The sequence below is a fragment of the Anopheles cruzii genome, chromosome X, assembly GCF_943734635.1.
Source record: "Anopheles cruzii chromosome X, idAnoCruzAS_RS32_06, whole genome shotgun sequence".
NCBI classification, from domain to species: domain Eukaryota; kingdom Metazoa; phylum Arthropoda; class Insecta; order Diptera; family Culicidae; genus Anopheles; species Anopheles cruzii.
Window position 1 is genome coordinate 10,817,747 of NC_069143.1, and position 13,455 is coordinate 10,831,201.

The following is a 13,455-nucleotide window of genomic DNA, read 5'->3' on the forward strand; positions in this document are numbered from 1 at the left end:
TGTCATGCCGTGTTTCTTTGGGCCATCTTTTCACGTATCGCATAACGCATCGCACTCGCTTATGATTGTCGCAGCATCTTACATGCGGCATGGCTGGCATTTAATACTCTCCCCCTCTTTCTCTTTAATGCACATTCTACCTATTGTTTTCATTTTATCTTCTGTTTCGATCTGTTGAAAAACATCGAGCTATTATCTTTAACACTATTCACTACCGACCTGTTTTTGTCAGGCGTTACATTGTGTTGGCAACTACACACTGTTCCGAGGTCCAGCAGAATCTCGCTGTAACGTGCCCAGCTTTCAACGAACACTCTGACTTTAATTTAAATTTCAATTTAAAATCGCGCGATTTGGGTACATTTAGTCAATCTAACTCTTTCTGATTCGCGTATCGCTCGGCAACCGAATTGATGAGCACCTAGCTTCTAACTGTTGAACTTTCATCACCTTCGATCACGTAGGACACACGACCCAACGGAATGAACACATACGCATACGAAACGTGATCATGTGAAACTAATTGCAATGTCCCTGCGCAAAACGCCATAAGCCGTAGCGTCGTGTCTTGATTTCTTTTAATTCGTGACAAATTATTGTATGGAAGTCGAACTTACGATTTTGTTTTTGTTTTGTTGTTGCTTTGTTGTAATGTACGGGCAGGTCAAGCCGTATTCACATTCAATTCATTATATTCTATGCTCAGCTCCTTACTTCTCATTTCCAACTTTTCAACTTCAACTTAATCTCACTGCCAAAGCCCATTCGATTGGCTAATGTATACGATATGATTAATTTACATTTTGGTCATTTTTACTAGGTGGTCATTAAGGTGACGGGGAGGTGGCTAGAGACAGCAGGCGGTTCGGGGAACGCGGTAGAAGAATGCACATGGAATTACGCCAAGAAACGCACGCAAGTGGTGATTACAGCGATTGTGTTAATAAAAACAAAATAAAAAACAATAAAACAACGTAATTAAGCTTAACAATTAAATGCATGCAAAACCTTTGGTCATTTTCAAGAGTTCAACAGTTTTGCGTAGGAGTAAGGTGTCAAATGTGGCAGGAGGTGCATACAAGAAAAGAGGGAGCACGATTTGCCTGATCGGCCATCCGCTGGTCACACTCAAACTTGCACGCCGTACGTTCGATCTACGTCATTGTAGGAGAACGAGTTGTCAGCAGGACCTTCGCTATTGAGTGTAGACGCGATCGCACTCTCTTCCTCCACCGATTCGCAGTTGGTCGGCGTTGTTGTACCTCCTTCAGACTCGTCTGACCCACAGCCGCCGCCGCCGGCGCCGCCCCCACCACCAGTACAGTCCTTATCCGTGGGCAAACATTCCCGTTGTCGGGGCGTTTGAGAGGCCGAAGTTCCTAACAATGGTTTGCTGCTACCAGGCTTTGATTCCCCGCCGCACCCAACGCCGGTGCTCATCGTCTCCACGCCGTGCACTTCCCCGTTTTGATGAAAGATCTCCGTAGGCAGCTCTGGAACCGATACACCTCGTCGTGTGAAGAATGCCATCTTTTCCCTGCAAACACGGAGTGGAGTAGCAACACAAAATTAGTTGCAATGCTGTGAATCAGCAAAATCGCTAGCCGCTGCAGACTCACTTAAACGATATCGAATCGAGTTTTCCCTTGCCGACTTTCGTCTTGCGCAGCTTGTAGATTTCCTTCGAGGTTTTCATCATCAACTTGGCGAGCTGTCGCTCCTCGGGTGTGACGGCGTTTACATTCTTTACCAGCCGCAAAAAGTCCTCGTTTTCAAGTGCCCAGGCAGCAACTTTCACGTCGTTATTGTCACGCGCCTGCTCTAGCCGGTACTTCAGCTCACGCAATCGACTGATCTCGTCTGTCAGCGTCTCCAGTTTCGTTTGCTGTGCTTTCAGATCGAGCTCCAAATCGAGACTGGTCCGCGGTACAGCCGGGTGCATTTCTACAAGCAAACAGATAAATAAGTAATACACTGTCGGACCCGGCGAACGCGTAGCGTAACAACACCCACTGTGGTAGATCTTCGAGACGCGGTTGTGGTAGCGCAAAGAACGCCGTTCGACTGAACCTCGCTTGAAAGGGTGCGGCGTCACTGGATTGTTGAAGTGCATGGCGGAGTCCGAGTCGCTCCGGTTCAACCGGCAGATGTATCTGGTTTTACTAGCTACGGCACTGCAAAAATAACAGGACCACAAAAAAGAACAGTATGGGTGAATGTTTCGACTCACGGAAAACACTGGGAAAAGGACACAGCAAAACACACAACCACAGCAAATTGATGTCACTCATTTAAATTTAATGCTTGAGTTGTTTTTCTTTGGCTTTGTTTTTTGTTGTGTCCATCCCTTAACCTTAATCGAAAAAAAACACCGGTCAGCCCCGGTGCGGGTACCTTGGTGAAAAAGTTTGCGATCGTTTCACCAACCGATCATCGACAACCGAACCCTCTTCGATGGTGGTGGTTGAGGCGCGATAAGCCGGATCGTTAAACCGTCGCCGGTTTCGCTCCGGCAGAAAAGCACACTCAGTATTCGTTTCCTTGTCGGCCAGCTCGATGGCAGTCAACGTTTCGTCCAATACTACCACTTCGTCTCGCTCGCTTTCCGCACGACGGCTACCACCTTTTCCAGCCTCCTTCACGCTATTCATGTATTCCTGTATCATTCGGTCAGTAGCTTCTAACGAGCGAAAAGGGAACAACGAAAGCAGTATTAGATTCGCACTGGTTACTTCCTGGCTCTGTGCTGTGCGCTTTACTGTACTTACCTACGCTTGGTCCACCAACACTATCGTCTGCCTCTTGTATTGTTTCGCTCTCTTCGGTCTCTATGACTCCGTTGGCTGAGGTAGTGAGAAACACTGGCCTCCTACACTCACTACTAACTGCATCTCTCAGTTCACTACCTTCCTCGTCTTCTCCGTAGATCACTTCGTCCTCGCAGTCCTCGTCGTCCTCTTCGTCCCCTTCTTCATCGTCCTCTTCATCGTTTGCCTCTTCGTCTCGCAACAGTTCGTCATACGTGAGTTCCAGTACGGCCTGCAACTCGTCCTGGCCTTGGTTACGCGTTAAGGTCGATGTTTGTGACGAAGAGATGATGGTTGACTCGTCGGACGATTCCTCTTTGATCATCCCCGCCAGTCGAGCTCTCCCTTCACTAACTCCTCCGTCTGCTCCTTCGCCTCCTCCGCCTCCTCCTCCTTCACCTCCTTCGGTCGGGCAACCACCAACTGCGAGTCGTCCGTCGAGTAGCTCGGACTCGCTCATCGACTGCCGGCTGATAATGTTGTACCACTTGCTGGACGCATCGGTCGGACTGAACTCGGCCAGACTAACCTGCGCACTGCCCACCCAGTCTTCCCACTGGCCGACCTGTACCATCACCTTGACGTGCAGCGACTTTGTGTACACCTTCTCGAGGGGCAACTGCAACACCAGCATCGTCTTGAAGAGCGGTCGCGTGAAATCGGTCACCGTGTCGGTGCGGATGAAATGGGAGGCAGCGGTAGCGGCTGCACCCGGCGGCAGCAGTATTGCGCGGATAAACAGTTGACAGTCGTCGGGCAGCGAGAGTGCGGTCAGGTTGCGGCCCTTCTCGATGGTGATGCACAGCGTGCTGTCGCCGGCCGTGTAGCGAATACCGATTTGCACCTGCGCGCAGTCTCGGTTCGGCAGCAGGGCACGGGACGCCTCGAACACACCGGAGTCACCGGCCACCGACTCATCGCTCACCGTCGTCGAGACGGAGCGCGTATTCGAGGTGGACGACGAACGGCTCAGGAGCATGGTTGGCGCAATGTCCAAGTACGGTGGCTTCTCGTAGATCGGCGATAGGGGCGCCATGCCGAGCTGGCGAATCTTCAAGTCCTGCAGCTGCTCTTCGAGCCGCTGCCGGTCGAAACTGTATTCTGGCAAACCGCCGCCGTAACTGTGTGCAGGGAGCACGCCACACTGTTTGGCCGCAACGTGACCGGACAGATGGGCGGTAGAGACCACTCCACCACCAACACCACCACCGTTACCACCTTCGCAATCTAGCTTCATTGGCGAAGCTGGTGGCGTTTCCGCCGACAGGCTGCTACGCGGCGACAGCGAGACGTCCGAGCTCGGATGGAAAAGCCGCTGGACGCGCCGATTAATGTCGACCATGTCGATCTGCGGTTCGGACGACAGCGGATCACCGTAGATGTCGGTAAAGCTGAGCCCACTCAGTGACCCCTTGCTCGAGGCCGTCGACAGCGAACCCAGGCTCGAACTGCTGCTGATCGAGAGTGTGCTGGCCGACAGCGATTTCAGCTGGTTCTCCAGGTGCGTAAACTCCTTGAGTGCCTCGAGCAGTTGCTGCAGCAAGGCTTGCTTCTCCTCGTGCAGCTTCAGCCGGTTGGCGATGCACTGGTTGGACTCTTCGTACGCCATGTTCAGGTCCGACTCGAGCTGCCGGCACACGCTGTGGATGCGCTTCATCTCCGACTGCGAGCGCGATTTGGGCGTGATGCTGCGGTATTCCAGCAGCAGTTGCTTTTTCTCCTGGAACAGCAGCAAGCGGTCCTGGTCCGACTCCAGCTCGCCCGGTCGAATCTTTTCCTCGAGCGCCGCCAGCTTTTCCTGGATCTCCTTCACGCGGCGTCGCCACTCATCGTACCGCTGGCGCATCTTCGCCATCTCGCGCGCCCCCATCGGAAAGTTGTCGCACGACAGGTCGGTTTGCGACGCGGCGCAGATCCGGTCCTGCGCCAGGTTGAAGGTGGACGCGTCCGGACTCTCCTGGCGTAGCTGCAAACGCGTCAAATCGTCCTTCACTTGCGCTAGGCTCTTCATTAGCTCCTTCTTTTCCCGCTCGCCGGTGATCAGAGACTTTTGGATTTTCTTCACCTCCTCCATGATGGCCTGCGCCTCGCTGATGTTGTAGCAACCGTTTACGTGAGAGTTTAGCTTCTGCTCCACGCTGCAGACACAGACGCGGGTGGTATAACAGGGAAAATGTAAATTAATAATTGAACACAACCTGAACGCCGCCTGAACGGATCTCGTCTTACCTTGCCAGTGTATCCACACCCTTCTGGGTGCTGCGCATCTCCTTCTGTATTCGAGATAGTTCTTTTTTCAGCCGAAACACACGCTCCTTCGCAATCGTCAGATCGGCCCGCAGCAGTTCTGGGTCAAACTTGGTACACGAGGAGCTCGTCGATGAGCAGACTAAGTGATGGAGAGGCAAGAACGAGAAAAACGATTGAATAATTATTAGATTACCCCAACGGGCGGGGGCGTTGTGTGTGCTACTCGACTACTTACTGCTAGTGCGGCTCGCCGCGAGAGCATTCAGGTGGTTGTATTCCTCCTGCGCCAGGTGCAACCGCTGTGTCTTCACGTTCAGAATCTCCTTCTTTGCCTCCAGCGTGTCCTGGGCCGAACAGAGGTACTCCCGCAGCATCTCATCCTGCTTGCTCTTCCACTGCAGGCGCGGGTCTTCGAGCTGCGTCGACTGTATGTTGTGGTTGATGTAGTAGGTACCGATCTGTGGATCGTAGCTCTCCTCCCATCCGAACGGTAATTCGTTGCCAATGCAGTCAGCGAACGTTTCCGGTTTCGTGTGCCTGTGTAAAAACAAAAAGAGGAAACATTTATCACTATTCGTATTTCATCATTCTTGGGAAAGGTTGTAATCTTCCACAGTAAGTTACTCATGTATATACGTATAATTTTTTATCCAAACACCAGACGAAATGCGATGAAAATTCAACCGGAGGCAAGGCGAAACCCCGCAACTATCGCGTAATGATTTCCGCCTACGGAGGCGCAGAGGTTTTTAACAAACAAACTTAAAAAAAACCAGACACAAGTAACCTTGACGTAAAAGGGAACATGAGCAGCACAGCGGGGTTTGGTGGTAATTTTTATGTTGCAATAAACAACGGCTCTGCTTCGCTCCTGCCCCCCGCCCCGGAGAAGGGTAACGTTTCGCGCCCTCCTGATAGTTTGCCGAGAACCGAGAATGAAAGCCTTGGGAATGATTCCCGTGGCCGTCAACTTCGGGGTGCAGGGGACCGGCCGGTGTCTCCAGGCGGGGAATCGTCTCGGAATATGTGTCGCGCAGTCGCGCAACACGAGCGCGACTGCGCGGCTCCGGTCGTAAAAGTTTTATTACAATCTTTTACTGGCACCACCACAGCCAACACAGCCAACAATACTGCATACCCCATAACGCCCCCCCCTCTCCCTACCCTCCCCCCATCACACAATCGAACGATAATTCCTACCAATTGGAACGATCTTCCAATTTGAGAATAAATTCCTCTTCTAGGCGGCGGATGGTGTGCCAGTGCCATCATACTTCTTCTTCTTACTTCTTGTTTTTGATACACACACACACACACAATTGACACTCAGCATTTTTGCAGATGCACAAACAGAAACAATGCGATAAATATGGTACCATTGGTATGTGAGAAGAGAGGTGCCAGGAATTATTTGTATATTTTTTACGAGGCAAGACAAACAATCAGTACAAAAAACAAACCGTAACACGTAGTGCCGAATTAGAAGCCAAATCAGCCATCTTCAGTTTGTTATTAAGAGATCGATCTGTATTGTAAAGCTGGGGCCACACAAAGCGCAAAGCGCTGGGGCCACACGAGCGTAAAAGCAATCGGTAATGCCAAATCGATGCCGTTTCGTGTTTACATTCGTGTTTTTGGGCCCAAGAAAATAGAAATCGAAGAGGTAAGATGATTTCTGAATAATTCTTTTTGTGTTTTGTTAGATTCATTTTCAAATTTTAGAGAAACATCACAAATAACAACTTACATTATCCTCTGTTTGTAAACAAACCCTTTGGCAAACAGTGTTTACGCTTGTTTTTAAGGTCTCCGCGGACGTATAAACTTTTTGACATAAGCGTAAACGATTTGTAATTTCTACGAACGATTACAAATTTCTTTTGCGCTTCGTGTGGCCCTAGCTTATGTATGTTATCCTTTTTGACAAATACTCGTAAACGGATCATTCGCATTGCGGGCGTGCGGGGCACAAAAAAACATAAAAACAAGGATAACACAAACACGATGGGGCCCGGAGAGCCGAGGAAATGTGTTTTTTACTGCGCCGCAAGCGGGCCAGCAAAAGAAAAAGCGGAAAGAAAAACAACAGAACTGAACACACGACACAGAGTTCCGAAAAAGTAGTCACCGTGGGGTCGCCGCGGAAACCCGTCACCGGGGCCCTGATATGTGTTGTGTGTGTCCGCCGCCGCCGCCGCCGCCGCCGCCGTGTGGTGTGGGTAAGGAATAATTATGATTAAACCGAAACAAACTTAAACCGAACGACCTTGGCATTCTATCAACCTCGGGGGGGGAGGCATGTTTTGCCACCCCCCTTCGCCACCACTCGCCAGTTCCAGGCACCCTCCCCGCAATGGCCCATTGGTCCACAATACTTTCGGTTCGCTACGGCATCCACATAACACACTAGGCAAAATTGTGGTACAATTTACAAGCCCCGTGCGCAGATCCGCTGCTTCTGGGGCGCAGAACAGCCTGTCTTCTCGCTCGCGCTCGCCATCTCCCTCTCTCAGCTGTAAATTTCTCTCTTTCCCTATTCAATCCTGCTTCTCGAAACCACTACCGGTATGCATACTAAATATCATGCCCTAGCATCATATACCTAACACGAATGACCTAGCGGGGCATCGCGAATCTCCTCCGTTATGTGGGTTTTTTAATCTTAGACCAACGGACCGAGCCGTATTTATCGTTGCGTCGTTGTTAGTGCTAACCTTTGACCGTAGATAGGCTCGAGGCGACTCACGTATGCCGCCCTATTGCCGTTCTAGCGTATCTACAGGCTACAGGTTGCTCAATCTCTGCTCTGTGTAAGTCGGAGCTACAGCGGAGCGCCTTCGACGTATGGATGGACGTATGGCCATCAGCACAGGTCAAGATCTGGCTGGCCATACAGAGTAGAACAAGCTTGGCCGTGTCATTTGCGCAATCTCCCGTAATCGCGCGTTGTCGTAGCGAAGCAGGAATTAGAGAGCGCTTGTCCTGGCTCACTGGCCATGGTGATTGTTACAAGATTTGCAAATTTGGCCGGTATGCCGACCGGGACTAGTGGTCTCGTACTAGTCTCCTACAACTTTACACTGGCTATCCTATCCCTGACACCCTGTATATGTTCCATCACGATCCAGATTGAAACGTCAAATTCTGAAACGTCAATGTATGTGAAAATAATTAAGCAACATTGAAAGTAATCATTCTATTGGAACAACGGTGAAAAATGTGGGTGCTTATTGTTGTGCAATTTCTTCTGACATCTTTCCGGTGTGGCTATTCGAAGAGTAAGGTGTATGCCAGAGCCTACCGAAGACCATTGCTGAAAGCTAACATCACAAGCAGAAATTGCTGCTATTACGTTGTCTATTACCGAAATGTTGTCAAATACAATGAAAAATGCCGCTTCTGGTGTGTCCAATGGAGGCGGTTATTTGATCGATATTGTACTCCGAGGAAATTATGAATAAACGCGGCATCCTATACCCTAAAAAAATCTTGTTCACTTATCAAAATCGTCTGACAAATAGCGGAGTGCTTCAACATTTAAATAATTGAATCGTGATGGAACACTCTGTACATATGTGGCGTTGAAATCGATGAAAAAGCGTGTAAGTGCTCTAGCGAAACTCAATCATCTTGTCAAGGGTCTACCCCGCGTGGTAAAAATCTGATCAGTGGTAGACGCGCTTCTTCGGGCTCCTCCCACACTCAAGAATTCCATTAATGTGGGGCGGGGGGCAAGGCAATTGCGTCCATTGGTCGGTCTCCACTTTGGCCTCCTTATTTTTCTCTATCACTATCCACCAGCTCTATCGGTATCCGCTCGGTGGTTTGCTAGTAGCCGGATAAGGGCAGGTAAGTAATTAGGGCATTAGGGTGGAATCACTATCTTTAGGAATCTTATCCCTTGTAAAATGAATCCCCCGATATAAAAATTTGGAATCTTATCGCCTTCGGGCGTTTGTTTAATCTTTTCCACACATCCCATTATCGATGAGTTTCACACTGTTGGTCATACAGTTCCATCGTTCCATCTACAAATGCACTGTACAAATAATATACACAGCTGCAAATAGTGCAAATACTGAATACTGACACCGCGAACGAGTAACATCCGGATGCCAACGTCGCGTGGCGAGCTACACAGAACAACAGAGAAGTAACATCCCATAACTTTAGCGAAGTTTTTGCAATATTATTTGACTGCTTCGTGTGTTCGTGGATTTTGCATCTCGGAGGTGTAGACGCGGGTTGCGCCGCAGTGAAGCTCCTTTCTTTGTCAGCAGACATCTCCCAGCAGTCTCCTCGCCATATTCTCTACTCTTTATAGGTCTTTTTTTCTCCTCCTCGGCATTTCTTTGCGCGAGAGCTTCCTATGGTCCCCCCCGGCGGTCCCTCCTTTTCGTGATCTTTTCGCGCTTGCTTCTTGCGTCGTTCGATCCCTCGTCCGTTCAAACGTCCACACCACTGATCCGCTGCTCACCGGTTCGGACTCCACCAGATGGTGAGGCAGGTCAGGGAACGCAGCACACCGCACACGGTTGGTTAGTAAAAGGATAACGGCGATAATAGTGACCGCGAGAGGGCCGGCGCAACTCGGGCCTTTTGGGTGAATAGATTTTTCAGGACGGCAGAGCCCGGGGCTGCCAGAAAAAATAAGCCCGCGTACCCCTGTGCCTTTCATCATTCCTAGAGTTTACGTGACTCATATATACGGGCTCGTAGGCAGACCTCGTAACACCATCACACAGGCTGTGCATCATAGCCATAATCGATCGGCATTCAACGTCAACACACACACACACACACACACGTTGGCATCTTCGCGCTATCTCGGTCGCGCTACTTCCGTCCCGTCGCGCACCATACCCACCCACCGCCTTATTGTCAGACCCGTTTTTCCCCGCCACAGCACAGAGAGCACGCGTGAATGCGAAGAATGTTACATGCGATTAGATAACGGAGCTCCCCATTCTTTGATAACATCCAACATCCATATTCCTGTGGCGGTCCTCTACGCTTCCATCACACACCCCCGCCGCTAACCACCCCTCAATCGCAATGTCAATGTGTGGTCGCGGATTTATCACAAACTGCGCTCAAGCTTAAGCTCCAAGCCACTATCATCATGTCCACGTTGGCCGTCGTAGTCCACTGCTGCCTTCTGATTCTTCTCTTTCCGCGGGGCACTCCTCGTCATAATTTGGTTTGGCTCATAGGCTTTAGTTCATCCACGGGACCGGCTCACCGGAGTTTTCGAGGCGCACAGGACGAAGATATCTTGTGTACATGTCGCGCGCGCGCGCGGCTTGAATAATGGTATAATCGCACATTGTTGCGAATATGTTGTTTGCTCAGTTCAGCTGGGGGATTGCTTGCCCTCGCCACTATCATCCGGAAGGGTCTATTGCTCCAAGCGAAAGTGACACCGTTCAAGGGGCTTAGAGATAAAAAAAGAAGATTCCTATCTACATTCATACAGAAGATTCATATCTACGCTACATATCCTGTGGCTCATCAGTCAGCCAGGCCCGTCAGCCGGCATTCCCAATTCCAACCACCAAATTCATGCAGCAAAATGGCGTTGGAAGAAGATTGCAAGAACTCCTATTTGATCCTATTCTTCCACCGACTTCCACAAAACCAGCCACAGATTAATGGCCACAATAACCAAATGTTACTGAAACGCTGATAAATAGTGTGTGTGTGTGGGTGGGCCGTCTCAAATATGTAATGATCTGAGCAGAGCAGATCTGGACCGGTTTTCCCGTGTCCCGTGTCAAACGACACCGCTCGATGATGCTCATCGTACCTCATTTGCGCGGAAAGAAATTTGAACTCATGGCAACCCAAGGAGAGCCAAATGCTAGAATAAGGAATGTGTTACAAAATAAGGAATGCGTTTGAGCGGGGATCCACTTACTTGTCGCGGGGATCGATCCACGTCGTTTTCTTGTTGATATGATCGATGAAGTAAACCTTGCCATCGTAGTCGGTATTAACTTCCCAGCCGAGTGGTAAATCTGCATTGCTGGATCTTTTTGGCATAATTCAATGTTTCGAGGTGTACGTGCACACGTGGGCGTGCACGCGCAGCAAGACTACACTGTGACAGGGGTGGTGGGTGGTGCGGGTGGGTTGTTTTGTACGTGTGTTCCGGGCCGGGGCTACGTTGCTGTTTGCCGCTGGTTTCCTTTTTTTCTTTTAATCAAAAACGTTCGCGCCACACTGTTTTTTATGTTTTTTGTAGAACGGACCGAGCCGTACTGTATTAAAGCCACGCTGTTATGGATTATTTATTGTTTAAGCGCCAACTTAAAGTTTTGAACTCTTCGGTTGATGCGCGTTGTCACGGTTCGAGCTGACGTCTTTCGCTTTCTGGAAACCGATTAATCGGGGGTGCAGCGAGCAGCGAGCGGCGGATGAGCTAAGGGACGCGGCCACAAAACCACGCTGAAGCGGGGCTGAAAGAGGTTGTGCGACGGGGGTGCGCCCCGGGGCGTTTGAAACGCGGATCAGGCGGCAACAGATGCTATCTTCGGACGCAGCAGCAGCAGCAGCAGCAGCAGCAACGGCAGTGGTGCAGTTGAAAATTGTTCCACCACTACACCAGCAGTGTTGCTCTCTCTATATCTCTCTCGTTCTTTCTCTCTTTCGTTTGCATTCACACTTCACTTACTGCGCGCGATCGTGCACCGCCTAGTGGTACCGCCGCGCTTTTTCGTATTCGTTTTCTTCGGGAAAATTTAAAATATCACCACTCGCGCGCCACTCTGGACCCTCTCTCTCTCTCTCTGGAGCCACCCTTTAGAGGGCTGTGTAGGTGGTGGTGGGTGGGGAGGAAGGGCTCATTTGCTGGGGTTGGCTCGCTGTTTTTCCGCCCTTTTCTTCACCTCTCTCGCGGTCACAGAGGAAGAGTTTTTTTGCACGCGCAGAACACCTGTTCCGCGCCACCGATTTTGCGCGGCTCTTGTCTTCGGCGCTCTCCGGCGGTTCTTCTTTATTTGCTTATATTTCCTTTTCACACACAACGAAACTGCAGTGCACTTGCTCAAGCGACGTGTCGTCGTCGGTCGTCGGTGGTCGGCGGTTGGCGGCTGGAAAACAAAATCTCAATCAGTTTCTGCACTTGCAACAAACAAACAAACGAACACTGAGTGGGTCCTCCCCGTGCCCTCACGCACGCACAGTCAGTCCACACGCCTGGACCGAATTTACGGTCAGTCAGTTCGCCAACCCTCTCCCCCTCATTCTCTGTCAGGGTGGGGGGGGCGGGTGTGCATATCAATTTGAGTGCGCAGCAGCGCAACCGGTTTAAGCTATACGGGACGGGAGATGCAATAACAAACTAACGAAACTACTCTACTCGGTGACGGGGGGGGTGGGGGGTGGTACACCACCCTGTATGGTGGCTGTGTGCGTGCGTGTGTGTGTGTGTGGTGTCGCATTCGGTGAAATTTTAAAACTTCGACACGAATCGAGGACACGATCGAGGCCCCGCGGTTGCCCCTCTGCCCGTGGCAAGGATTCGTAATCCAGCTGCACAAGCACGCACGTACCGAACGCACCAAACAAAAAAAAATTAACCGCGGAAACATCTTGTACTGATATCTTTAGCTAAAGTACACCAAAAAAAAAGGACAACCATAATAGGTGGTGGTAAGAGGAGAGGACCGGACTAGAGACACCAGAAGAAAGAGGCGCGGCGGGTGGTGGGCGTGAGGAGAGGCGTCGAGAAAGGGAGGGAGACACACGAGGGAGAGAAAGAGAGAGAAGTCGAAGGTATGTATCGCCGCGTCACGAGTGCCGTCCATGCGTGGGAGTCGGAGCGCTTCGGCCATCGGCAGGGCGGCGGGCAGAGGGTTTGCTGGGGTTGATTGGGAAATCGTCCGAGTGCTTAGCGGTGTGTCCGCGTTCCGACGATTCCGCGTTCCGACGATTCCGACGGAGCAGCCGCCTTTTTGAACTGTCCAACTCCATTTTTCCATGCCGCGTATCTCGAGAGCTCTCATTTAGCGCCAGCCAGACGCCGGGTTGATGGAAGACACTCTACACCACCCTAACCGAACGGACCGACACGGTGTGGTGTAATTTCGGTGGTTGAATTTGCGATGGTATGCTGCGTGTTTTGCTGATTGTTGCATGTACTAGCAGTGTGTGTTCAATAAGTTCGTATGGTCGGTAACAAAGGGCGCTGCTGCAAGCCTAATTTTTTTGGTACACTCTTCATTTGAACGCATGAGACGTATGTTTCATTTCAATCAGTCACTTAATTATTTTTTTGTACAAGCCATTTAGTATCGACATGTGCAGTGATTGATTTTTTTAAGGTTTAGAAGCAAAGGAAAATTATGAACGAATGTTGAACGTGTATAAGGACTCTTCACCTTTAATTAGGGGGGAT

At 50.4% G+C, this 13,455-nt stretch overlaps 1 protein-coding gene across 1 annotated transcript; it reads right to left on the reverse strand.

Annotated features, from left to right (window-relative positions):
• Nucleotides 1-431: 431 nt before the first annotated feature.
• On the reverse strand, nucleotides 432-11,099 carry LOC128267153 (protein kibra). The gene is made up of 9 exons (XM_053003945.1): nucleotides 10,975-11,099; nucleotides 5,293-5,594; nucleotides 5,037-5,196; nucleotides 3,228-4,945; nucleotides 2,769-3,146; nucleotides 2,395-2,680; nucleotides 2,014-2,174; nucleotides 1,620-1,944; nucleotides 432-1,537 (listed from the first exon to the last, which is right to left on the reverse strand). Exons 1-9 carry the CDS (start codon nucleotides 11,097-11,099, stop codon nucleotides 1,129-1,131), a joined length of 3,864 nt encoding a protein of 1,287 aa, XP_052859905.1. The 3' UTR covers nucleotides 432-1,128.
• Between the last annotated feature and the right edge of the window lie 2,356 nt (nucleotides 11,100-13,455).

What these genes read in the sequence shown, in the direction of transcription:
- LOC128267153 (XM_053003945.1), bottom strand. Translation starts at nt 11,099, where the DNA reads ATGCCAAAAAGATCCAGCAATGCAGATTTACCACTCGGCTGGGAAGTT. An exon ending in GGTGTGGATACACTGGCAAG is followed by an intron (nt 4,946 to 5,036) that starts GTAAGACGAGAT and finishes CTGTGTCTGCAG; the next exon opens with CGTGGAGCAGAAGCTAAACT. An exon ending in CTCGATTCGATATCGTTTAA is followed by an intron (nt 1,538 to 1,619) that starts GTGAGTCTGCAG and finishes CCGTGTTTGCAG; the next exon opens with GGAAAAGATGGCATTCTTCA.